This window comes from Helicoverpa zea, chromosome 1 (genome assembly GCF_022581195.2).
Source record: "Helicoverpa zea isolate HzStark_Cry1AcR chromosome 1, ilHelZeax1.1, whole genome shotgun sequence".
In the NCBI taxonomy this organism is placed as follows: Eukaryota; Metazoa; Arthropoda; class Insecta; order Lepidoptera; family Noctuidae; genus Helicoverpa; species Helicoverpa zea.
In genome coordinates this window covers 10,202,568-10,230,430 of record NC_061452.1, presented here as the reverse complement: position 1 = coordinate 10,230,430, position 27,863 = coordinate 10,202,568, and the positions used below count along the sequence as shown (strand labels likewise).

Below are 27,863 nucleotides of genomic sequence, written 5' to 3'. Positions count from 1 at the left end.
CGCGCGCACATCGCGTCGCGAACGAAAGTGAACAGACTGTGACAGTGATTGTGAACTCTGGAACAGTGATCGGTAGCTGCCTGTGTTATCCTGAAACTGTTTCTTCTATCCCGATCTACTTTTTGCGCTCACCTGAAAAGGTACAGGATACGTGTTTGTTGTGGGAAAGGATTATTTTGTGTTTGGAAATTGTGAGCAAGTGTGCAATGCAGTAACGTATATTATTTAAATTTGTACAGGATCGTGTGGATTTCCATTCAGGATTTTTTACCTTGGTGATGACTACTAGTATACAATGTACTCTGTAAAAGTTAAACCTACTGCAGTCCATCATATTACCTATTTGAATTAGCATTCGTTTCTAAATGCATTCGATCATCTTTCTCATGATTTTTATAACAAGATGAATAGTAAAATTATTTTATATATTTTCATAATATCATTTAATATTTTTAGAATATCATTTAAATTTAATAAAAGTTAAATTAAATCAAATAACTTAAATAATTCCGCAAGTTTTACACGCAAGGCTTTTGTGAGCGCACGCGCTTGCTACGCCGTAACGCTCACTGCTACGCCGTAACCGCGGGCCTACACTAACCAAATAATGCGTATTTTTTCTTATCTCTAACAACATTCAGTAGTAGAAAGTTGCATAATTTTCACTTTCACTTGTACTCGACGAAATTATCTCCTCGCATATCGCGAATATTTGAACATACTCAATTTGCATGTTTTGTGTTCAACGATTTTTCTGTACGCAGCTGGTGTTTTTTAAACTGATATTTACTCAAGGAAATTTAGTCTTTATTTTTGTGGCAATAAGAGCTAGGTGGTGGCGCGACATGTGGTGAAGCCGGCGGTGGAAAGTAGGCCACGCGTCACAGAGCTCGCATTTTATACTTCTCATGCCGGCAGGGGTTCCTCATTTACGTTTATACTAATATCTAAGTTAACCAACAACTATACGTCTCTATTGGTTGTTAATTTCTATGTGGAATTTAATGAGCACCTCATCCAAATGCAATTTACACGAGGCACGTTTTTATGGCTGGTTACAGGCGTAGTTGCTTAATGGAAACCTTTAAAGTATGGAAACGACTTCTTCCTGTTCCGGTCGAAGTTTTCGTCCCATGAGATTCCCTAAGCGTAAAAAACATAGAAACTTATTTAAGGTCTAATTAGGAATGCATTTTTTGAACCCATTTAACATAATAAACGATGCTATTTCAGTTTAGGTGTATAAGGAAACATCAATAAGACCACAAAATGCAGAAGGAACTAGTTGTATGAGAAAGATAGTATCAGAAGGGAAACATTATAATGTCGATTACATTAGACACGGTCACACGGATATGACTATATGATACATGTTAATGCTTTCGTTCTCTAGATTTCTTTTCGACGTTACAATAGTTAACGTTATCTATGCTGTGTTTATAGTTGCTTCGTCTGTAGTCATTAAGTCTGAAATGGCGGGCGCTTATCTGTAGACCAACTACTATTATTGGTAATGAGTTTGCTGCAATACAACCAATTGCCCTTACAGTTGAATTTGGTTAGCGGTTATAAGAGCAAGTTGTTGCATAAAGGCAAATGTATTGCTTCTTCATAGTGAATCAGCCATATAATATGCTTTAATATGGTGAGCATAAGGGGAATTAGCTTATTACATATATGGTAAATATATAATCATTGCAAAGCTTTACACCTTATCATTTGGCGCCCAAATGCAGTCTCACACATGGTCTTCATAAAACATATTTTTTTGGCTCTAATGACTTGTATAAAACAACATTTTGCTACTTGGGTATGTTCGTCTGTAGTCATTAAATCTGAAATGGCGCATTGCTTATCTGTAGCTTAACGGATGCGACTATGAATGTTCACGGTTATTACTGTAGTTGTTCAGGGCATTGCGAAATTCGTCCACACACAGTAGGACTTCCCATTCCATTGTTTGAATGCATCAAGATTTTGTAAGTGAGTGGTTTGCGTCACGGTACCTGCCATCTCCTGGGATTGTTGAGTGCGGGATTGTGAAACATGTGTCGCAAATATAGCCATTAGTCGGTAGCGCCTAAATGTTCTGAGATGACTGGTTTGATATTGCTTGTCTTATTTATTTGAGTTAGAAACTAATTTCACAAAAACACTGAAAAAATCAAATTGAATTTCATCATCTTTCAAGCTTTTTACTTGTTATTTTTACACAGTTACGTGATCTTAATGATTCTTAGCATTTCATAACATTTACCACATTAAGAGTCACTAAATGGAAACTCTTTATGCGTTGTCCGCGTGAATGAATGGAGCTTTCTTTGACGTGAGCTAAAAATAGCTATTTCGTGCAACTCGCGTCATGTTGCGTAACGTCCATAACTTTAAAAACTATCTACTTATACTTAATGCCATGCCATAATTAATTCGTCACGTCATTTTATTTTCACATTAGAAATTGTCGACCGGGAAAATGATGTGATGTTACAATTTAATTATGTATTTCATATTTATTTATCAGATACTTTCACTTTCATATAGGATTCACGTTAAAGAGATAATGTCCGAATGTAACGGAAACATCGGAGTGAAAGCGTTAATGAGCATGTCCAGTTTTAATTTCCGTCAAGACGACTTAAATCTCAAAAAAATAAACGAAATGAGATGCTCCGATGCGGAATGCTCTTATAAACATAAATATTAAAAACAATTTGCACGTTTGCACTTAAAAAGTTTTCATTCAATTTTAGTCGTATTTACCTTAACTTTCTATAAGGAGAGGCGTTAATTTTAATGTCAACATCATACAAAATTTTAAGTATTTATCTGACAGACATCATAAGATAACAGTTGCATTAAAATTTAAATATTTGCGGAAATTGATACACATTCGAGGACGACAAAATTAAGGATAAGAAAACATTAAACTACTTTTTACCCTATGATGTAATGATGACCATATCATGATTAACTCGTAATGTGGACATCATTAATTAAATCAAATTCACAATAGTAAGATGCGTGTGTAATTTACGCGGGCATAGATACGGCATGCATCTCGCTCGGCGCAGGCGCAAGCACTCGGGGCGAAAGCGAGTCAGTGTGTCAGCACCAAGGGGCACTCCTCGTCCGCCACCTGATCAATGTTTCAATAATACCCTTATTAATAACTGCCGCGTAATGCTGACCGACTTCTGATTCTATTGTTGATCTCGTGTTGAAAGTCGACGAGCGCCAACATGTTTTGGAACGCGACTTAATCGACATTCTTTATGTCTATCAGTAAATTGTTTCCCGGTAGATCGAAACTAAATAAATCCCGCGATACGGCTGCAATTAAACCTTAAATGTATTAATATAGTTTATCAGTAAATTGCTGACAATTTTAGGTCAAAAAACTAGAGCGGCGAGGAAGAGTAGAAGGGTGAGTTTATATCTGAGTGGCATAGGAAGCAGGTTAGTTAGCGCAAGGCCGGTTCTGCACTGTCACCCATAAACTGCTTGTAATTGCGCTTACGCACGGATTGGGAACGGTGACAAATATTGCACTTAGGGCTTTCTTTTAACCACCATTGAAGTGTTTACGAACTTTATGGACACTAATGAAATTCTTACATTGTTTCACTTGCGAACATTTTTATGAATTGTAACTTTTAAAATTAACCCAAAAATAATGACGTATTATTGTAACAATTTTCTTCTCTATTGATAGCATATTTCAGTTCCTTTCCTTGTATGAAAACATTAATCCTAATTCTCAAGTGATTGCCAATAAACACGGCCGTTGGTCGCGTTCATAATTAATGTTGTTCCGTTTTATGGTCGTGGCCCATGCTTAAGTAAACACGTCGGCTGTAACATGTCAAATAAAATTAACTCTCGGTGTGTGAATATGTTTATAGTAATAAATAACTTTTGACTAATGAAAGCTCTATACATTCACAAATAGGCTTTTTCGGTCAGTTAAAATATTTCCATTTTAGTAGAAAAATCCTGCCTGTAGGACAAATCTATACTAAGGAACTGAAAATAGTTGGGGTTTCGAAGGTTAACTGAGCTAACTACGATTAGGTACATACGAAAAACTTGTTTCTACATCTTTATAAGTTTATAAGTAGGAACCACTCGTATACCTACATATCTATAGACATCAGATTCTCAATTTATCAAATCTCTAACTTATCTCAATGAAAATGGGTTGTCATATCATGTCAGTCGATCGCGAACAGATATATTACTGAAAAAAACCTAGTGTTTGTAGTTTTGTGTGTTACGTAGGTCCGTCGTCTGCGCGAGAGCACGGTATTGTTCCACGAGGCACACATACAAGCGGAGCCGTTTTCTTTTGCCTGGGAAATGAGTCAACCCGCCTTGTTCTCGTTAACAGGGTCAAATTATTTATACGCCAACCATTTATTTGTTAACTAAGACTTTTATTTCGATAGCTATTTAGGTTAGCTAGATTCGTTAATGAGAAATATTTTAATGATTGACGTCCAAAGTGTGAATGTGTCTGTAAAAACTATTCTGAACTTCACAAATTGAGCTAGATTAACGTGGAATGGCCTATAACCTTTTATTTTATAGTTATGGGTAGACATTGAAAAATTAATCGCAGTGTTTGTTACGAATTGCAAAATTTTAACTGTCTTGGTTCTTGGAATGCTACAATAAAAAAGTGGCGAGTGGCAAAAATTCCAATATCGACTTTAATTTGTCGAAATTATAGCACCACTTGTGGGAAACAGTTATTAAGCTACTGAAACATCAAGCACTATTTTCAAACTATAATTGAATAAAAATTAATATTAATAGAAAGAAAGAGGAATATTACCTTTAAGCACCTAACATCCGCGATAAAGCGAGTTGACGTAATTTTTTTCTTTTTGTCGTATGATGAGACTCTCGAGGAATGCGGTTATGCGAACAGTGGTCAGCCACCAGCAGCTTTCCACTGATTGTTTTGATCGATCCGAGTGTCGCCCCGAGGCGCCGATTAAACGCTCGTTATACTACAGATACACCAACAGATATTCGCATTTAAAAAGCTATCCATTTTAAATTCGCAAGAGTAATTTGATGTGTAACATGAAACCATATAATTATGTTGCTACGCTTCTGTCTCAGATTCGATGCGAATAATTTAATTATCGATATTTGGATGTTTCGTAATAACAGCTTTAAATCATTAGAAAGCGCCAGCATGGCTCATTTATGGGCTAACAATGTAATGTATGTAATAATCAAGCAAAGTGACAAAGTGGCCCGTATGCGAGGAGTAACGAGAGTGGTGATAGTGCCCCTATCGCTCCCAATCCACGTGGCGGGCAGCGTGCGCCCACGCCGCCGCCGCGGGGAAATTCAACAGATTTCACTTTTGTTATGCACTTGTTTCAGTGATTAGGCGGGACACTTGAAAGTTTCCCCTTCACGTCTACTGTGACAGCTCCACTTGATAGTTGAAAGGAAAATACCTGTTTGATATATTTATATTTTATTTAGGGATAGTCATTTGTTGAATTTTAGTACCGAATAGGTGCCAAATAGTTTAGAGATTCAAACAACTGTTCTTGAAAAAGGCCCTGTACACACTTATGGTCATATGACCATATAATCCTCTAACTAAATTCGACCCATCTTGTAATTCTTTCTTATTATATTGTTTACTTTTTTCAGAATAACTAACGTTTTGGTTGTACAGGAAGTTTGCAATACATCTTGTTACAAATTATCTTGTAATATTTAATTGGTAGACGTACGTTACAAGATTCCTCACTATCCAAACAATCTTCACTACCTTTCTATTGTTGCAGTTTTAACGAGTATCAAACTTATTAAACAGAAACTGACAAACTAGTTCCGCTTTGTACTTTTAAATATTTTAATTTTCGAGTAGAAACTGAAAGTATTAATTAAACACATGCATGAATATGCGCGAGTAGAATGTTTGAAATTTATGAATTATTTAAACGTTAGATCGGAGAAAGTATATCAAATTATTGTGCTCCAATTATGACGTGAGATTTTGTGTCACGCCAAATGAGTTTGTTGGCGCGACGGCGGATGTGGTGGAGAGGTGACGGCTGCGCGGGCGCCACGCTGCTCCCAAGCAACACACTCTTATTGTGAACACGATAAAAACCATTTCGAAACCAAAACAAGTCATTCCAATTGAATAACTCCGTCCATTAAGGACCGTGGACAGCGACACTATAGATGTCAGACAGTAGTCAGATGCCACCACAATAACTCATTTCGCATGTCCATAATTAAATTGGACATTAATAAAGAGATTACAATCAGATTTAAACTAACATGACAGCTTTAAATCTGAATAGAAACGAGTTTATACACAGATATATTGGTGTAAAATTATTTTAAGAAGCATGTTAGTGTCGCAAGATTAAGATATTTTTGAGCTTGCTCGTGCGGATAAGTTCCTCTTTGAAATTATCTATGGCCGTTTTGCTATACATAAAAGGTGTCATGTGCAATCAAAAATAATACCTTTTGGATTACATTATTGCTCTTTGAAAATAAACTATTTCTTTAGTTATAATATCTCAAACTCCACTTATGCAAATTACGAAATTGGTTACGAGTTTAACTAAGTATCTAAGTAGGTTCTTCGTTGTTTTCTCTTAGACACAAGATTGCATCACCCAGTTTATCGAAAACAACATTAACATTTTCCGCCAACAACTACTCTGTTTTCTCAATTTAAAAAGTGAAATTTGGTATAATAGTAATTGCTACGTTGAGTCATGATTAATTTTCTTAATCTTACGTATCATAGTTAGCAAAGCTTATCGACTCTATTAATCTAATACATCTTCCGGTAATTATCTAAATAGAAAGGTACTTAACTATATTCGGCTGCACCTAAACGGGTACTGTCAATATTTCTTGTCGAATTACGAGTGTGGAACCAGTTGGTCGGTGTAAGGGCTTGCGGGACTGAACTAGTGCATTATTTATTACGCGGCGATTTCTCGCAGCCCGTCTAAAGATTTCACCACTTTCATCTTGTATTTACGAGTAGTTGCAGACCACATCCATCCCACGATCGCTCCACATGGGATTAGCCTAACTGTCGGTAATATCTGTAACATAGGTACGTGCCGCTGTATAAATATAGTAATGCTAGTGTATCAATTACATAGGCATCTTCTTAAAAAGGCTTCTCTTTAACATAATTCTTGGAAAGCGTGTTTCTCATCACTTCTGAAGAAGTTGTTCCTTATTTTTTTGTGAGTTAAGGTGATCGGTTGTTAATTATTATTTCAGTTATTAATGTTTTGAAAGTAGAGTTTTGGTGGTAAACTATCATTCAGGAAAATACGCGATTGCAATAATCGCGAATATCCGCAATTGTTTCTATCCTGAAATTATTCTTCAGTATTCCGACTTTTTTAAGTCTTACAAATATTTATTAGGATTCAGATGAAAAGCTTATTTAATATATCGTCATCGTAAAAACAGTGATATATCTAAAGCATAGTAAGAAATTGTCACATTTACTGACATAAAAAAAAAACACTAAAAATAACAAAACAACCAACTAATTAAAACCATCCATTGTTTAATTAGCTGCGACAAGTTACGATCCCTTTCAGCAAAGCGTTCGTGTGCCTTAGTTACATGCTTTCACTTTCGCGAAGTTCCGCCGGCGGGGTCCCGGCAGGAAGCTAAACTATCTTATTGTCTAACTAACTACCCACATTGTACAAGGACGATTTCACTGCGATACAATGCACGACACAGATAACTCACTTGGGTAATAGAATTATTATTGTCTGTTATGACATCGTAAAAGAACAATGGACGAGCGTAGTTAGAATGTAACCTATTACGTTGATTGGTCAAATATAGTTACCTACTTGTTTCCAAAATATAATTCCTAAGTAGGTGTATAATGTAACACATAATCATCACATAATACAATGGATTTGTGGTCGTTAAAGTTAGGTAAGATATCGGAGTGGACTAATTCACCGCCTTCCTGAAACTGAAAATTATTTAATTCAGCAGCAATAGACACTAAAGAACTTACAATTAACTTGCAACATAAAATTGCTTGCTAGAAGCGTAAGTTGTAGTTTTTAACCGACTTCAAAAAGGATGAGGTTCTCAACTTATTGAAATGTTTAAATTTTTGTAAAGTTTTTCATACTTTCCTAACGAGGAAAGTGTAGACAGTAGACGAAACCGTGACCAAAGGCAATGAATGTTGGCAATGACAGAGTATTGTTTTCAAGTTGAAGGAATGGTGTCACAATCAATATGGCTGGGTGATTAACCGATTAACAACCAATACTTATTGTCTATGTAATATTTATACCCTGATTAGAATTCAAGAACTATTCTTAACTGTACGTGTAAGTATAATTTGTATATTAACGGTGTTGTTTTTCTTTTGTTTTAGGCTTTCCTGACTTGAGTCACACTTGAATTTATGTCACCAAGATATTTCGGTAAGCATACATTTCTCTTCAATTCAGTTTCTAATCTTCCAACTTTTTATTAGAAATTCCGCAATGCTAGAAACTTAACAAAAAAGAGGATTAAATTAGAAAGAGAAAAATATTTAAATAACTTTTTCGAATTTCATCAATTTACGTAACAGTATTTTCAAATGTGATTTCATCTCGGTGTTACGCAAAGCTAATAATGAAGAGCAGAAAGTGATCCATAGTTTATGTTCACTCGATCATTTCACGCCGAAATATATCGACTTTCTCCATAAGTAATTACCTATGCAAGCATGAGGTACTCGAGAGCGGTTACATAACAACTGTAAGCATTTTGTGTACAACCGAAACGAGAGTGAAAGTGCATTAAGGACATATTGCCATTTTATTGAGCTCAATTTATTTAATTTTGACTTGCATTTAAATTGTTTGTCAAAATAATGTGCGTGATTAAATGAGTGTAGTAAAATACGGTTTTAGGGGATTACCAAAAGATAAAAAAGAACATAAACTGTCACAACGTCTCTCAGTCATTCGTGAGAATTTAATTATGCTCCATATATGTAGCTTAGCTTGCACTCTCGCCACAATCTAAGTTATAATTGTGGTATCCACACCCACACCTCAAAATTGTACCCTAATTATTGTCATTAAAAATAATTTTAGGTTCCAACTTCTAAAAATTTTATAACAATTTAAAAACTGAAATAGATGCACTTACGCCAGCTATTTCACAGTCGAATTTCTCACGGCGGAGAAAGCAATTGCCTTGGGCATTTTGATGATAGTTTACAAAGTAAATTGGAGTCATTGTCCTTGGTCAATGGTCATGCGCACGATTGTTTCGTCATGAGTTCGGGGTTGCGCGGGCGCCGGTGCGTAATAACGATCTCACGGACGGACATTGCGCAATGTTCGGGAGCGACGCCCTCGTCCTTGGCCTGTAAATGTGCTCAACTTTCTCTCGTCGTCGCGCACCACATAAATCATTCCTTCCCACTGTTTGTTCCGGCTCCAGCGGAGATCACTCACACCGATAAGCCTTTGTGTTTCCACTGCGTTCATTATGATTACTTTAGTAATTGTTTGAGTTTCTTTTGTGCTGCAGTATGTTCTAGTAAAATCTAACATCGGTACGGTATTTGTAGCGTTTACTCGCTGTTCCGCTAGCTTTATAGATGTTGTTTCATTCAGCAACCATAAGAATTTTCACCTAAAAAATAAGAAATATGGAATGGAATGGAATGGAATAAGAAATATACCTAAGTATCAAAACAAAAAACAGTTATTAAAATAGTATCATAATTACCGATACAATGTGATCAATCAGGTTTATCTCGGCCGACACCTAAATATAGCCCAACTTGTTAACCAAAGAGGCTACGTTTTAAAAACCAGCATTTAATTGGCGAGATTTCCATAATGCAGTAGAGTGGACACGGGTTAACGCGCGCTGCATGTATTAGCATAGATAAAGTTAGTCGGCGATAGCTACCGGCTCGCAGTCACTGGGTCACGCATCACTATCAGATTGACATTAACACTCAACATTGTACAACATACATTTGATTGCCATAAATACTTTTAAAGGCTTAACTACCGTAAACATGCTTCTAATTCCATAGACAAGTGGTAGAAAACTCTTTAATGCTTATGTTGCGGAATTAGTCTGCGTTTATACATTTGTTTAAATGTTCGAATAAGGAAAGTTTATTAACCTCGAGAAAGAAAGTGCAGCATAATTTATTCCATTGCATTATACTGTGAAACTTTTGACTGCAATTCGATTGAGCAACATTAAAATGCACCGTGATTCATCACCATTATATAACTTTGTTTTTTCAAGGGTATTGTGCAACTTTTCCTTTACACTAAATTTTGATATTTCCCCAACTATTCATTTGTGAAACAAATTAATGAAAGACATTTTTTAAATATTTTGTATGACCTAATTGAGACTAAAGCCACATGAAAATTACTATAAAAATAAAAGAAACTTCACTAAAAACAAGTGATAGGTACATAAAGAAAATCACTGAAACAAAAAATGCTAAAAGATTTCACTGAGCATACAAGTGCAACCGCCATACGATAGCTGGTATCAGTTGTCGAGAAAAGTCTTGGAGCGAGTCCGACACGTTTCTCTCCGGTTCCGGTTTACAACCAAAATATTACGAGGAAATCCCTCACTGAACTCAAATATCTCAAATAAATCAGCACAACTTGTTTTGGATAACTCACTTTCCTTTTTAAAGTAATTTAACTTGTTCGGTGTAATTTATTATGTTCTTATTTTGATTATGTGGTACTTACTGAGGCTGGAGGCGTCAATCTTTATTATGGTACCAACGAGAAGCTGCGTAGGTAGGTAGATAATGATTATGTATAACAATAGTCATAAATAAGACTATAGTTTTAATTGGTGCCCATAAAAAGTCATTAATCTCAGCTCTGTTCTACGGCTCATTTACATTGTGTGACTACAACCGCGACTGGCGGTCGCCGATATACTTTTTTAACCACCACCTTCAAGTTCATGCAAATAAGGTAATTTTCTCAGAAAACCGGGTCAATTTCTTCGAGATACGGAAGCTGAACTACCGGCTTTGCATAGAATAACATCGACACTGGATTGCGCTTATAAATGCATCTTAGCGCGGATACGTTTAGTCTATTCTAGTCGTTTTATATCCAATTATGTGGTTTATAACAACTCAATATATTTAATTATTTTTTTATGATCATGCTTACGCAGTTGATGGATGGTTTTATGAGGCGATAATGAAGCAGGTTCATCTTCTGTGTAAGAGAAAATTTTTGCTCTCTAGTGAAAATTAGACTTTAGAAAAGAGTAACTTAATCATTAATAATAATCATTCATCCTCCGAGCCTTTTCCCAACTATGTTGGGGTCGGCTTCCAGTCTAACCGGATTCAGCTGAGTACCAGTGCTTTACAAGAAGCGACTGCCTATCTGACCTCCTCAACCCAGTTACCCGGGCAACCCGATACCCCTTGGTTAGACTGGTGTCAGACTTTCTGGCTTCTGACTACCCGTAACGACTGCCAAGGATGTTCAATGACAGCCGGGACCTACAGTTTAACGTGCCATCGGAAACACAGTCATTGGTGTCTAAGATATACTTAGAAAGTACACACAAACTTAGAAAAGTTGCATTGGTACTTGCCTGACCTGGAAACGAACCCGCGCCCTCATCCTCGAGAGGTTGGTTCTTTGCCCACTAGGCCACCACGACATTTTTTTTTCATTCATCAATAATTATTAATAAGAGTAATTTAATTCAATTAAAATCATCATTAAAACCACTGGACTGCGTAATTAAGACAAACATATTTTTTTCTATATAAAAAAATGTACAAAAAGCTTTTTCAACGCTTTCAAAATGCTCTACATTTATTAAAATTAAAAATACCAGACGTCGAAATCAATGCTAATTAGATTACCTACCGCATTTTTTAGGCAGGTTAAACCAGCTAAATCCGTATCTAAGAGATGAGTATCAGTTATACGCATGTAAGTCTCGATAAAGATCTTCAGGAGTTATTAGAAACGTGTCATGTAGTTATCTGCCAGTGGTCCGGAGCCGTGCGCCGCCGGCGCAGTGACATATCTAGCACAGATAAATCGCTACATGCTTGCATTACAAGTACTACTAATAAGTATTTAGTACTTAATGCTTGTGTTGAAACTTCGTCACGGCATGTTAATTTAAGTTGATTGAATTTAAATATAAAAAATCTACAAAAGAATTTCCATATTTCCCAAGTTAGACACGGATCGAAGAGACAGCTCATATCGATAGAAATTAACTTATTTTCTCCGGGTCGTGCATACCAAATCGCATCAACACCGGCTCAGCGGTTGAGGCGTGAAAACGTAACAAATAGACAGACACTTTGACAGACGGATCCGAGAAATGTCAATTAACTTTCAGGTGAAGTATTTTGTGGCAGCTTACAGTTGTGTAACTTTGATTCGGGTCGCGCGTAATTTTGTCAACTGCGAATGTAACCTAATGTGAAAATAATAGAGTCATTTTACGCTAGCGTAGTTCGAGGTTTACATTACATTAGGTACGTATCTATGTAATTAAGTGATGCCAGTAAACAAGTTCCTTTGTCCATGGATAAATAAAAAACAATAATTTTGTAAATTTTTATTTAAATCCTGAATGATTACGCAACTTAATATGACCTCCAACTGATAAAAGGTTTTTAATAAAAAAGGCAAAATAAGCTGAAAGCTTAAAATCAGGACAATTGAAGGTCAATTTTACAAAGGTAATTTATAACTTAATTTGCCAGTTGGAATTTGCAATTTGCAAAATTGGAAATAAAACCTAAAGATATCGCCAATAAATTATTTGCGTATGTTCTCAATCGTAGGCCAACAACTACTTTCTGTTACCGCACTGATAAAATAATCGTTATGTAACCATGAAAGACCGGCTAATTGTAACGTAGCCGCGGCCCGACCGGCGATAATGCGGCCCGCACGCTCACACGCCGCCAACGAAAGTTACCGGATTTTGAACACCTCCAACGCCAAGTGCGCCGAAGAAAGCGAGCCCAGCTTCCCCGACGAAACATCTTTAAATACCGCCATCTCGCTCGCTGGACACCACAATACCAAATCAAGAAAGAGACAACGTGTGCTTAAAAGAGAAAGTGGGCCACGTTACGTTTCTCGGTACCATTAACACGGGCATTGAACGTAAACGTCAACGGATAGCATCTTAGAGGCGCACCGCCCCATTCGGAAGTGACTGCTATTGCCATGGGGTTTGGGTGTAGTTTCGAGTGCGTTGTTTGGGTGTGTTCCAAGGTACAAGGTTCGAGCGGATGGCCATTGATACTGAGTGGAGCTGAGAGTACGGAGCCGCTGAATTCGGAGAGCAACGAACTGCAGGCGCTGGTGAAAGTGTTGCGTGGCGTAACCTTGAGCCCACGCCGCTCTTTAGCGAATCACCTAATCAATACGTCACCGCGATATGTTCGATACGCAAGTGTTCAGTTACGCTCGTTATCAATCATTTGTACGGATTACACTTGAGAGGCTTTTCTTTTTATTGCACATTTGTCATACATATCTAACACATCCATTGATGATGATCGAATGCTTCTGACACAAGGATTTATTGCTGATGCAAAGCTTATATACAGTCTTATGTAATTAAAAATTAAGTTCCTTCTTCAAATTCGTATTTTCCATCATCAGCACTGAATAGTTTTTGTGCAGAAACAGTGCAAAAACAATGAAAGGTGTAAGCACTGGAAATAATGATAGAAAAGTTATACTTTCAAATCAAATACTTGTGGTTTATCGACGTCAATGTGTAACAACCATGGATTACTACGTGGTGTGGAAACTTAAGTGAGAAATTTAACACGATTGAGGTATTGGGGCAAGAATTTTAGATACAAACAGATAATCCGGTCACACGCCGTGTGATTAACGATTAAGAGAAGACGTGAAACAGATTTTGTTTAAAGGTTTGAAGTGTTGTCGTTTCACAGTCGATTTGATGAGAACTAGAAAAGTTTTCTCAGTCAATAAAAACTAATAACCTCAGAACAATTATAGTAATAGGTCATTATGAAAGCACTAGCTCTATATTGAACCCATCTTCATCGTGCCTTTTTCAATCTCTGCCAGACTGCTGCCCTAAAAATATCATAATTACTCAATCTCTATCAAATTGCAATAAAGGCTCTCTAAATAAATCAATTGGCATGCAATGTTATCAACAATTAAATGACAAATTAGAAATATTTTAGATAAATGCAGCCACTTATGTAATGTGAATTGGAAACAATCGACGATCAGTTTCATTGTATGTTCCCATGCGTCTGATCGTTGACCCCGCAAGTGAAAATCAATCATCGTAAAAATATAACAATAAAAATTACTCGCAAAGTTTTTCATTAGAAATGAAAGCTACTAAAACAATTCAATAGCTTGTTTTACGTACGTTCACAGATTAATTCAAGTCTCGTATGATTGGAGCCGCGCACGCGCATGTTAGCAAATCATGCCTTTTCTTGGAAACGCTTCAATAGAGATAGATTATTTCTCGTTTTTACGAGTTGTGGGAGAGATCCGTTTTAGTGAATGTTACGAATGCAGCGTTTAATTTACTCGGTAATTCTTGAATAATAAGCCGACTAAGTGCTAACAATAGCAAACAAATCTCAATATAAATACACGCTCGCTTTCTAACTGCAATGTATGCTAATATAATAATGGAGAAGAAAAGTTAATCTTCTAAGCAATTCCCATTCATTAGTTTAAAAAAACTTTCAGCTCGTTACCAGCCAATTAAAAGTCACGTCAGTTGCGCCCACGTGTCGTTTATCAGACCCGAAAGTGACTCGCGACCATCAACATGGTAATTGCACTTCTAACGAGATTAAACATTTACAAAGTACATACATGATAAAACGATACTCAATGATTAATCATACTATGATTTCTCGCAATTAAATTGTCGTTTGCAGAAAAATTAAACAAAACTAAAACATCTACGTTAGAACGTTTTAACTCGTAATATAAATTCGATAGTTAAAAATGAATAACAACTTCAAAATAGTATCAATAATATAATTTGCAAGCTAATGGCTAAAATAAAACTAAAATTTATATCAAATGGGTATACAGTCGTTAGATGTAAATTATAGTCAGTTAGCCGAGTTTCATTTTTCAGCTGCGATTGTTCCACCCCAATTAAACCAAACTTTTATATTATACTGCGAATTATTATGCATCTCGTGCAGATGAAAGTATCACAGCATAATTTATATATGAAACTGTAGTTTATGAGGCACTATGTCATCCTATCGACAGTAACAACAAGCTGTAAACTAGAACTTGTCCGGTATTTTTTTTTGTGAGGATTCAAAACTTGAAGGAATTTTCCTTAAATGTGTTTTGACTTGCTGCTGCAGCACTTTATGCATTAGAAAATTATTTGATACATTATTAACACGTTACTAAAGTTACGAAAAAAATCCTATGAAGAAAAACTTCATGGACGTTTATATTCAAATTGCACAATTTTCTTTAGATTTTCCCGTAACAATTTTGGAACAAGCCATTCATTTATGATATAAATCTTAGTTCAATGTGCAACAAATTTAAATATGTACTAATATATCGTGACCACAGCATGTGACGACCGCGAGCCGAACTTTAAGGGAAATCCCTTTTGGTTCACTAGTTTATCAATTCACTTTCACTTTTCCCACAGACCGGTTGTGTATACGACTGCGTCTCCCGGTGTATCATTTACACAAACGTGAACATTGCTTCTATTTCCGATATTTTTTCACTTTCTACTCATTTGTCTTGTAAAGCAACTAAATCAGACCTTCGAGCTTGACGTTTGTGTTTCATAATAGAGAAGAATAGGAGCAATCATTATTATAGGAGATATTATCACAGATATTTGATCACGGTGCGGTGGTGAAGACAATAGAAAGATGAGGTGTTAAGATGATTATAAGGATAAGACGAGCGTGCGCCCCCCGCTCCGTGTAATTGCTTTACGTGACTTGGCAGCTTTCTCGAGCAGCGAGCACATCTAGACCTCGCCGGCAGCGACACACGTGCTCGCCGGATACCCGGAAATATTTTAAAATAACATAAGTACTAGCTACGGAACTTGTTATACGCGTAATTTGAAAGTGGTAAAACTCTTAGAAAAGTGCTGTTTAACTGTCGTGTTGTCACAAACTACGAATGTCGTTGTGGCGATGTATGTTCAAATTTTTTAGAGCCCAAACACTAATTTTCCTTCTTACATATATACATTAGCTACAAATGAACACATAATCAACCTATTTCTAACGCATATTTGGCACTACTTTAACCGCACCAGTAAGTTTATTATAGTTAGTTATTTCCAACAAAAAAGTGATCGTTGCGAAAATAATAAATCTTCACAATATTGATTGCATTGACTTGCAGATCAGTTCTAGGCAGAAAAGGAAAGTTCCACATAAAGTTTCGACTCACGATACTTTTTGTCGATCATCTCGTGTGAAATCGTTTCAATAGTTTTTATGTATTTTAATATGCGATGCCAACAGAATCAGTCTCACGAAAGGTGGCAAGGCTGTGCACAACGGGCGACAAACGCGCGTAGACGCGCCTCAGCCAACGTCACGCTTCATCACGGACGTTTTCTTGTCAATCGATTTATTCGTAAAATTTTAATTGGCATTTAATTCTTAATTGTCACCTAAGAGTACAGGGAACATCACGGAATTATAATGATCTTTGCATAGCCCCATCATTTTGTGCATAACCCGTAATGAAGGTCCGTACAGACCAAAGCAAAAATTGCCTATAATGAATTACACACATCAGCCATAGTGGAACGTAAAGAAAATTAGAACCACTTTCTCAGACAGTGCGTAAGACATTTATTAATGAGTGTAAAATTGGATAACACTCTAAAGTTGCTTGATTAATATTTTGACAGAGCAATTAAGGTATTCTAAGACATGCGTGCAAATAAATGATGATGCCCTCCGGTACATGGTCTTCATTAAAAGTAATGTTAAAAATAATGTAGTTACTTTGTTTGAGTGGAATTTAAATTAGACTCCAGTTTGAAAAGTAGCAGGGCGGATCAAGCGTATGCGGTAGACAAACGATGCGGCGTTATCAAATTGATTGTGTAGTTACAATGTAATGGTGTGTGTACACCGGCGGAGGTGGCGGCTTCGCTCCGATGTACTTAATTGAACAAACCACCTGCTATAACAGCTATTATTATAGTTTAACCACAGATTACAGAAAATAGAAAATGCTCGAGGGCCCGCTTTCTTACGAGTGACTAGCCTAGTTATAGGTGGGCGCAGCCGCAACTAATGTGTATCGGTCGTCTTCTTTATCTACCGATATTTATAGCGTCGTTACCGCCAGTAAGGGACTTATTGTCACCTGCATAGTATTCTTTATTTTCTACTAGGTGCAGTTTTGTTTCTAGTATAATTGCAACCACTTTTCACACAGAATATAAAATCCATTCGTTGCAAATTGTAGTCTTAATGCATACAATTTTAATCAGATTTGACATAAAATTATACAGTTTTCACGTATAATGTGTCTGAAACGCCCTCATGCAGATATAGTATATTCTGAGATCGACAGATGAGACTTTCTGTGCTTTCTAACCGGCGAGCGATCGAGTGTCTGGGGTGAAATCGCTAGCGCAGCTGCCGGACAGACCGACTCAGCTGCACGTGAGCTATTCAGCGAATTAGCTGCATTACATACCTAGTAAAAATTTTCTGATAGTCTTAAACAAAATAGATAAAGTACCGAAAATCTTCAACTTTTATAAATTCCTGAAAATTGGAAAGTTTCAGATAAATTCATAAGTTTTTCTTCAGTAGTTGCGTCAATTTCAATAAACAAACAAACCTATAGAGATTGCTACTATATACAAACATACACGACCTTGTGCCGTAATAAGGTGAAGGCCGTGCGTGGTTTCCTCTCGAGGCAGCGGGAGCGGCGCACGCGCAGTGAAAGATGCAGCCGGTGCAGTTCCGGTGCGGCGCTGCACTCGGTCACTGGGTCAGCCCCACTCGCGCGGAGGGGTGCGTGGGGGCGGAGTAGGGGGTGGTGGGGGGGTGGTGGGGCTGGTGGGTGCAGCGCGCGGGCTGCAGTGCTCGCGCACGCAGTGTCGCCATGGCTGGTGTGGCTGCTCGGTAGCCCCATGTCTGTCGCCGCCCGCGCCTCGCCGCGCTTCGGCTAGTGCTCGTCTGATCGTGTTCGTTGGTTGCAGGCCGCTGACTGACCGCACTGTGACCATGAAGAGGACTAGGCTGCTGCTGGTGGCCGCTGTGCTCTTGCTACGGGTGAGTTCAATTATTTCATTACCGTGCTAATTAATCTAAGTGAAATTGAGACAATTTTATATGTGTTTTTTTTTAGACAGTTGGTTTTAAATTTTCCTGTTTATATTGTTAGCCTCTACCTACAAATTAATAACAAGGTATAATTGATGTACATATTAATTAACACACTCAGTTTATCTCAGCTCGATAAGAAAGTTAAAATATAAAATTGTCTCAATGCCCATTTCCCAATATTGTTTAATAAATCGTGGTTTGATGTTAATAAGATTGAAATGCATGACATTTATATTAATTTAATGCAGAGATGCAGAAATAATTTGAAATATCGATAAATTATTCCTAATGCAGCACTAGGATCGATAATGGGTGTTATGACATGGTAACACAGAATTCCTAATTTAAATAATAACAGTAAGCTACATGATGCCACCAATCATCCGCTGCGTGGTGGCTCCGCTAGTCCCGTTGGCTGCGACCATCTTACGCTATACATCAGAGCGGATAACAGTCCGAGTCCAGTAACTAAGTTACTGACCGATCCAGACCAGAGTAAACATTTATTGAAAAGAGGAAAATAAACCTCAAAAATAGATGTGTTATCCCAAATAGATGAGGGTTGAAGTAGCAGAAACATCCTTCTGAAACTCGAAGGTAACGCAAACGAACATCAGCGGTGCAGTCAAATTGTCTCTCATAAGTAGGTCTAATGATACATAAAAGTAACGTTGGCGAGCATTATTTTAAGAATAACGTAAATAAGTGATGTTACATGAAGCGTGGCTAAAGTAGTGGGTAGTGTAAGCACGTAAGTGTGGAAGGCACGCGGTGCTCTGTCGAACACTTCTACATTATTCAGCTTTTTCCGCTCGCGTTCTCGCCAACTAGGCTAATGATTCCGTTAGCACATCCACAAAACAGTGGACCATTTGAAACTAACTGCGTAATGTATGCTGCTGCGTATGTGCAGATGCGTGCACGAGAAATTAATTTAAAGTTATGTTAATTGCAATTTGTCACTACCATACTTTTAATGATCAATTTCTACCCTATCCGTATTTTACATTCTATACCTACAAAGTACTTAGTATAAAAACCATTTGAATGAAGAAGAGTGACATAACAACAGCCTTTGTTACATATAATAAGTCCTAAAAGCCTACCGCAATTGAACAGTCGTTGACCGTCAAAACGTCTTTTTCTACGAGCACTTTCACTGATATTTCGCATCTTTGTGAGGAAATGACGCAACTAGGTTGTGCAAGTGATTTCGTTTTTGACCACAACGAAGTCATCTTAGTATCAGAATAATTGAATGTTATGTAGCTCAGATGTTGAAATGTTAAATAGATTACCTACATAGTGGTATCAATTGTTATTTGTCAAATCACAAAAAACAGTGTTTTACCTAATATATTTTTTGTCGATTGCTCACCATGGTGTCTTACGACTTCATCAAAGTAATCAAGTCTAGTTGCTCAATGTAAAAAGTGTTATATACCTATGCCAAAAACTATTCCTGAAATAGGAAGACAAGAATTAATTTAATAATTATCTATAAACTTCAGCTTTTCTATCAGCAATATACACTTAATATTGCCATATATTTATTTCAATCCAAGATAAATATATCGTATCCAGAAGAAGACGATAGAAATTGTCCGTCGCAAAACATTGTCAAGCAAGTCTTGCTAATTCATGTTAGAAAGCAATTGTAAAGAATGTGTAAACTGACGATCGGCTTTCGATTGTCGGCTGGATTTATACACGCCGTTGTCTATTCAAATCGGCTTAGCTTAAAGTTAGAGTTTTAAAACATTGTCTAATAATCTGCGCAATACCAACTTGTATTATATACTTAAGCTCTTGCTGTCTTATTGTTTTTTGAAATGATACATCGTGTATTTTTAATTTTTTATTCGCACTCACGAATGATTCATGTTAAAAATTCATGATTATTAACACTAGGTACATAATTGGAACGTAGTTGATAGTAGATCCTTATATCTTGGATTTCGACTTAAAACTTTTTTTATGTCTAGATCTTCACTCGGTATTGAACAAATGAAAATCGTAATAACATTAACTAATAGTTCGGCCTCTTAAATATTTTATGAAGGTACTTGTTTAAATATTCTTTATGTTATCGGCGTTATTACTTTCTCGATGTAAGGGAAAGTGCTCACGAGATTTGTGACTCCACGTTCGAAGTTCAAGCGCATGACATTTACTAAAGCTTGTTAACAACGCCTGCGTTAACCATATGCCTTTCATATTTATACTTAGAGATTCGTGAGAGAGATGGATTGGAGAAAAATCTGATTATAGCTTGGGAAGATTTTGTAGATGAACTTTCGTCTTAGAAATAATGTCAAACAAAGAAGCTCTTTGTTAGATTGAATGTACCTAATACGCAGCTCACATTTCGTCACTCATTATTAATCTGTTGTAATTAAATGGTATTGTTGTAATAATATATCTTGCACGACAGATGAGACTTTAACAATTGCCTTTCTGAAGGATAGTGGGATAGTTTAGTTAATATTACTTTTTTGTATAATTAATGAGTAGGTATCATTTTTGAAAAGGATATCTAAAACCGAAGACTCAAAAGTATATTATATCGCAGTATGTGACTAAAAATACTTATTAGTGTAGAGAGAGAATCAGCACATTTAGTAATGGTCCACTGCAGAGCTTGGAACTAACATTGCAACCCTTGATCATATAGCGATAAAATATCTGAATAAATTAATAAAAAACAAACGCCAAAAGAACAAGACAGTAAGCAAATAACTCAAGACACGAAACATTGGGGTACCGGTAACCTTAAGATGAGCTTAACACAATTCACCAACGCAAACGGTACAATGTGGGTAATGTTATATGAGAGTGACTTGACCATTGCGACAATATCACCCAAATTCCTTATTCTGTTATTTTTGTGACGCTTCATAACATTGACACCGTAGATACCTACTTGTGACAGTCACAAGTAACTTGAAACATTATCCCACCAAGTTAAATAAAGTACTGCACGTGGGACTTTTATTACTGCAATATTCATTATCCATTGCCAAAATATCACTATGGCCATTAACTGCAACTTCTAACGAGCATAGCAATGCTTCACTAGCTTGGCAGTCTTCAGTAAATATTTATGAATTAGGTACCATTCGAACAACAAATAAGTACAACAATCATCAGTGACAATATCAACGATACAAAACTACACCACCTTAATTTGAAGATAGCCTAACCTAACCAAAATTAAAAACTGGCAGAACAAACAATTACGATGTCTACGTCAATAGTAGACAGAGCGTGCTGACACAGACTTGAGGCTCAGCCTCAGGTGATGCCTCGTATCTCAGCGATCTGATAGCGCACGCACCGGGCACACTTCCCACGAACTGGCACGATACAAATTGTACCACAGACAATACGAATCGCGATGCAGGGAGAGCTGTGGGAGACAACTTGTACAATTTACTCCGCTGACATATTCGTTGCCTAGGTTTTAACATCCGTGACGGTAATCTGGTTTTGAATCTGATGAGTTATTGTTGATGTTGTTTTTCCTCCAAGCATGTATGGAGCATTGTATGGAAGCTGATCTTCTGTTTTAACTAAACAGCTCGTAAATAGGCTTGATCGTATGCAAGAACTTTGAGAATGCTACAGTCTTTGAGATACAAGAGTCTTTGAGAGTGATAGCGTTTAAAGAATGTTTCTTGCGAAATGACGGCAGATAGCAAAGTATGGAAGAAGAAAACTAGCTGTGACGACCCCAAATAAAATTAGGATAAGAGCAGAAGAATAAACAAGTCAAAGCTCTGACGATATTCGGCAGCTAATGAGCAACCGTCACCTATGAGTTATCTGCAAACACGAATCGCGTAGAAACATAAATAAATAACCCTATTAGGTCCCGCTTAGTCAAACAGAAACACAAACAAAAATCCGGTTCCACTCAATTCTTGTTCATTTAAACAACTTTCATCTGCCTCGTACTAATTTTTGTACTAAGGTATGCAGGTACGACTTTACAAGCTTTACTTATTTAACTTATGTAAGATGAAGCACGCTGTCGCATTCAAGTTCAACATTTTTATTGCGATGTTTTTCAAGTTTCATCTTGATAAAAGCTTCGCTTAATTTTATGTCAATAACGTTTTAATGAGGTTTATTTTGCTTTCTTTATCTTTAATAGGCTCGACCTTAATACTGAAGAGAAACATAAACATAAATAAGTAAATGGATTGGAAAGAATTCACGCAAATTGTGTCGTTTTAAATTTTCACCATTTCAATAAGTTTATTGATATTTTGGCTAAGTACTTACTCCGTTCTGCTACTTCGGCAAAGTCGTATAGGAACATGACGAGTAGGGAGGTACCTTAGGAATAACTTCTAGAAACAACTCATCACCAATGAGCTTCTTTCCGAACATATACCTATACTTTTACATAATTTGCTGTGACTGAAAGACTTATACTTAATTAGTAAGACAAGTAAGCCATGATGCCCAAGTAGTGGTGATAAATGAGATTTAACCACCGCATTATGATTACCATTTTATTTTTATTCATAAAAAAGAATAATTAAGAAAATATAGTGATCATGTCGGTTGAGAAATAAAACTTGAATGTATTTTTTTGAGAACAGCAAACGTAGGTTCCATTACATAAATTGTATTTGTGGGCTATTACTACTTTATTAAGTTGAATAAAATTGATCAAAGGGGTCAAAAATTTTGTGTATTTCGGCTGGAAACGGATGTACCAGCGACGTATACTTTCACCTGCGCCCGCGCACTGCACCTGTCGCCTCTCGCTCTGTTGACGCCGAGTATGCACAAGTCACCACCTTTATCTGATTCTAACAGAGACATAGGTACCAGTCTTATCTATAGATATTCACAATAGAAATTATTCCACATTATTTATCTTGCTTAATTTCTGCGATAACTTTATGGCCTCAAGTTTATCAGATAATATTCTGAGCCATCCTCCATAAAAGTCCCTTTAGTTTTCTATTTTCCAATTGCTATCAAGGATGAAAAATCTGCCAATAAATTGAACGCATCAATGTACCTATTTAGATAAGGCACCCAACGTGGAAACTACCAAAGAAAGCTCTAGTTGTCAAAGTTGCGCATGTTTATAGGTCCGGTGTTTTCTTCCGCAACTCACAATCTCGATCAGTGGGTAATTTCTAACCGGTTTAGAAAACGCGAGCGTCGCCGGTACGCACCGAGCGGCGCTCCCGCGGCAACCTGCCACTTGCTGCTATTCTTACATACCTACTAGCCCGTTGCCGGGTGCCCACTGCTCGAACAGCTCTCACGCCCGTTTGTTGCCCGTGGTACTACCAATAGTACTACCAGTAGTACCACGGGCAAATTTTTCTTCCCGTAGTACTACCAAGCGGTCTGGTAGTACCACGGGCAAGAAAAAACTACCCGTGGTACTACTGTCAATATTTTAGTTTTTTTTCAACCCTTTTGTTGTCACAGTTGATATTGACATCCAAGAAAGAGAATTGAAATATATATTTTTTTAATGTGGATATATTTTGGTACTATTTCGTAAATAGATCTGGTAGTTGTGATATTTTTCATTGCTCAAAATCGACAAGAGTCAAAAACACTTAGTTTTTTTTTTCACAAATCAGAATTAAAATCTACTTACGTTTTTCGTTTTATTTATATTAAGTAGATAAGTATTATATTAAGTAGGTAATGTTATTCATTAAAATTATCGACCGCATTGAGTAGGTATTGATATGAACATGTAAGTTATGCTGTCCTAGTACTTTACTTTTTTGGTTCGGCCGTCTTCTGTAAATTAGATTTAAAACGTACTTTGCGTTCAGCGCAGATAGTGTAGCTTCCTAACAGTGAAAGAATCATAGGGTTTGACGCATTAGGTGCACTTCTCAAATTATACATCATGCTCAAATGGTGCACTTCGCAACTGGTGCTCTTCTCAAATAAATTTCTTTGTTATAATTTATTTTGGAGTAGGTGACTCTTTCTTACATATTTTTTTTTTGTTATTTTTGTATGACTTTTTATATTACTTTTAAAATTTTTCGATTTTTTAATTTTGAAAAATCATGAGCCTAAAATAAATATTTGTATGGGATAAGGGCAGGGGGATGATGATGTATATAAAAATATTTGAAATAAGTTCGGACTTTGACTGTTTGCCTACTCGCTACAGCAGCGTAGCGAGTGTTTCAAAACTTAGAATCCTGAGCGATAGCGAAAGAATCAAAAGAGCACAAGGTGAAAAATCTTTGCACTCGAGTGCAACACGTAACTTTTTATCAATCACCGGAGTTAAAAAGTAAACCTACCAATCTCGGAATTTCGATGCAACTGCTCTCCCCGTGTACCAAGACAGCATAACTTACCTGAGTATTCCAATGTCCAGACGGAAATGCTGACCAAGTACCAGGATAGCATAAAATACATCAAGTAAATCCCACGAGATCAAGGTATTCAATTCTGATTTGTGAAAAAAAAAACTAAGTGTTTTTGACTCTTGTCGATTTTGAGCAATGAAAAATTTCACAACTACCAGATCTATTTACGAAATAGTACCAAAATATATCCACATTAAAAAAATATATATTTCAATTCTCTTTCTAGGATGACAATATCAACTGTGACAACAAAAGGGTTGAAAAAAACCTAAAATATTGACAGTAGTACCACGGGTAGTTTTTTCTTGCCCGTGGTACTACCAGACCGCTTGGTAGTACTACGGGAAGAAAAATTTGCCCGTGGTACTACTGGTAGTACTATTGGTAGTACCACGGGCAACAAACGCTCACGCCATATTTTTCTAATCTAACATCCAAATAAAGCATTAACAACCTTGGAACATATCATTGCTGATAGTAAGTTTTTGCTAAACATCGGCCACATATCACACATGCTCACTAATGACAGTTAGCCTGTTGAATGGCTAAACTGCTAGCTGGATATAGTCTTATAAAATTGCCAGTTACTATATATTTTTTGTTAAATACGCTAAAAGTTAGGTAGATATTATAAATAAATATACCTAAGCATCGTGAAAGCATTCGTGTAAATCATCTCGGCAATATGATCGTACTGATTAATATTATAATTGCTCGTGCGAGCTATCCATCAGTGTAGAAAGTCGGAAAGAACGTTGCGCGCGCGCCGTCGCTAGATGAGGCGGAGGGTGCTCCGCGCACGCGCTCTCGTGGCGCGGAGTATGTAGAGTGAGACGCCTCTCAGGAATGTTCCAACACTGTTATTATATTATGTATCGTCGCAAACACTGTTACATTACTTGTCCACTATACAGAGTCCAGTTAAAGTGATAGCCATGGCTATTTTTGGTCTTGTAAAATAACTGTGTTACCTGTGTTCATGACATTTTTATTTACTGCAAATTATGCAAAATGATGCAGAAAGTAATGTATGGCTTTCTATTTCCAGGAAGCAACATGCGAACCTCCGGTGGACTCGGCTTCGTTACCGTTGGAACATCGAACAGGGGCCGGCTACGGGCCGCCCCTGCCACCCTCGCACACGGACGACCCGTGGCCGTTAGCGACACCGGATAGCCCCAAAATAAAACACTTACAAGTTCAGTGTGAGAAAACACGCATGCGAGTCAATATAGAATTTGACCGCCCATTCTATGGCATGATATTTTCCAAAGGATTCTACAGCGACTCTCACTGTATGCATTTAAAACCGGGAACCGGTCATCTCAGCGCAACGTTTGAAATCTTCCTCAATAGCTGTGGTATGAGCAGTTCTGCTAACCATAATGTTGCTGCTTATGGAAGTCCTACGCCTAGCGGCTCCTACGTAGAGAACACTATCATTGTCCAGTACGACCCATATGTTCAAGAGGTATGGGATCAAGCAAGAAAATTACGATGCACGTGGTACGACTTTTACGAAAAGGCTGTGACATTCAGACCATTCCAAGTGGACATGTTGCACGCTGTTACTGCGAACTTTCTCGGGGACAACCTGCAATGCTGGATGCAGATACAGGTTGGAAAGGGACCATGGGCTTCAGAAGTGTCAGGAATAGTGAAAATTGGTCAGACTATGACAATGGTATTGGCAATCAAAGATGACGAGAATAAATTCGACATGTTAGTACGAAACTGCGTTGCACATGACGGCAAGCGAGCACCGATACAGCTTGTTGATCAATACGGCTGTGTAGTCAGACCCAAGATTATGAGCAAATTCCAAAAGATTAAGAATTTCGGACCGTCAGCTTCTGTAGTGTCCTTCGCATATTTCCAAGCATTTAAATTCCCTGATTCGATGAATGTACACTTCCAGTGTGTAATTCAAGTATGCAGATATAACTGTCCAGAGCCAAAGTGCGGTCTTGGAGCTGATTATGGAGTACCATTGTTAGGTGGAAATACTCTGGGTTCAGAAGAATATGGTGTACCAAACTCGCTTCACGCTGAATATGGTCCCCCGCCGCCAGCACCTCATGGAGAATATGGTGTACCACCTGCATTCCCAGACCCCCGACATCCCGCGGATGCAACTGGATCATTCTCAGAAAAACGCGATGACGCGGTACCACCTCCACAAGCGCAAGTCTCATCGACACCGAATGCACCCAGCCCATCATCCCCCGCTCCAGCGCGAGATGAAGATGAAGTGAACCTACCACCCCCGCCACCACCAGGTCGCCGCGGCGTCTACAATACTGTGAAGAGGAAAGATGACGCTCACGTCAACTTAGCTACACTGGGAGGAAGACCACGCTCCGTGGAAGACCTGCCCGAGAGGCTGGTCGGAGTAAGACGGAGGCGTGAGACGTCAACGCCCACAAGAATTTACAAGCGCGACGCTCAAGAAATGACTGACGTCAATACTAGTCGAACGATCCAGGTGGTAGCGCCTGGAGACGTGAACTTCGCACTTAACAATGCCGCGGCCAACGAGACCGTCGTCATACAGTCTCCGGCGAGCGATCCGGAGACAATATGCATGTCGGTGCCGTCGTTCGTGGCGGGGCTGGTGATGCTGCTGCTGGTGCTGGTGGTGGCGTCGCTGGTGGCCGCCTTCCTATTCGTGCGCGTGCGCGCGCTCGACAGGAAGGGCGCGCACGCCGCCGCCTACTACGAGACGGATTACGTGAAGCACACTAACTAGTGAGCGCGTCGGTGAATGTGGCGCGAGGACGTTTCACAAACTTTACTCGGATCCAAAGAGCGTGCGCGCTTCGGCCCCGGCCGGACGGCGCGCGGCGCTGTCGCGGTCGCGATCGAAGCACGGTGACTGTGTCAGATATTTATTTAGTTTGTAATGAGCGTGATGTATATGTTTGACTGTTTTTGTAAATTATTTTATTCGTGTGAAAAGCACCCTGTATCAGCCTTGTAGTCGATACGTCTGTTGTAATTTTGTAAAGAGTCGTAAGTAAGGTTTAATGTAAGTTAAATATTAATTAAACATACCAATCAAACGTGTCGTGTGA

General features: G+C 37.8%; 1 protein-coding gene across 2 annotated transcripts; it reads left to right on the top strand.

Moving 5' to 3' along the window:
* Window positions 1-27,863, top strand: LOC124633713 (cuticlin-4). 2 transcript variants are annotated; one of them, XM_047169027.1, is made up of 4 exons: window positions 1-140; window positions 8,426-8,474; window positions 18,289-18,361; window positions 25,838-27,863. In XM_047169027.1, exons 3-4 carry the CDS (start codon window positions 18,314-18,316, stop codon window positions 27,536-27,538), a joined length of 1,749 nt encoding a protein of 582 aa, XP_047024983.1. In that variant the 5' UTR covers window positions 1-140; window positions 8,426-8,474; window positions 18,289-18,313; the 3' UTR covers window positions 27,539-27,863. The 2 variants fall into 2 exon arrangements, with proteins under 2 accessions (XP_047024983.1, XP_047024989.1); XM_047169033.1 differs by lacking the exons at window positions 1-140; window positions 8,426-8,474 and adding an exon at window positions 12,467-12,565.

What these genes read in the sequence shown, in the direction of transcription:
- LOC124633713 (XM_047169027.1), top strand. Translation starts at nt 18,314, where the DNA reads ATGAAGAGGACTAGGCTGCTGCTGGTGGCCGCTGTGCTCTTGCTACGG. An exon ending in CCGCTGTGCTCTTGCTACGG is followed by an intron (nt 18,362 to 25,837) that starts GTGAGTTCAATT and finishes TTCTATTTCCAG; the next exon opens with GAAGCAACATGCGAACCTCC.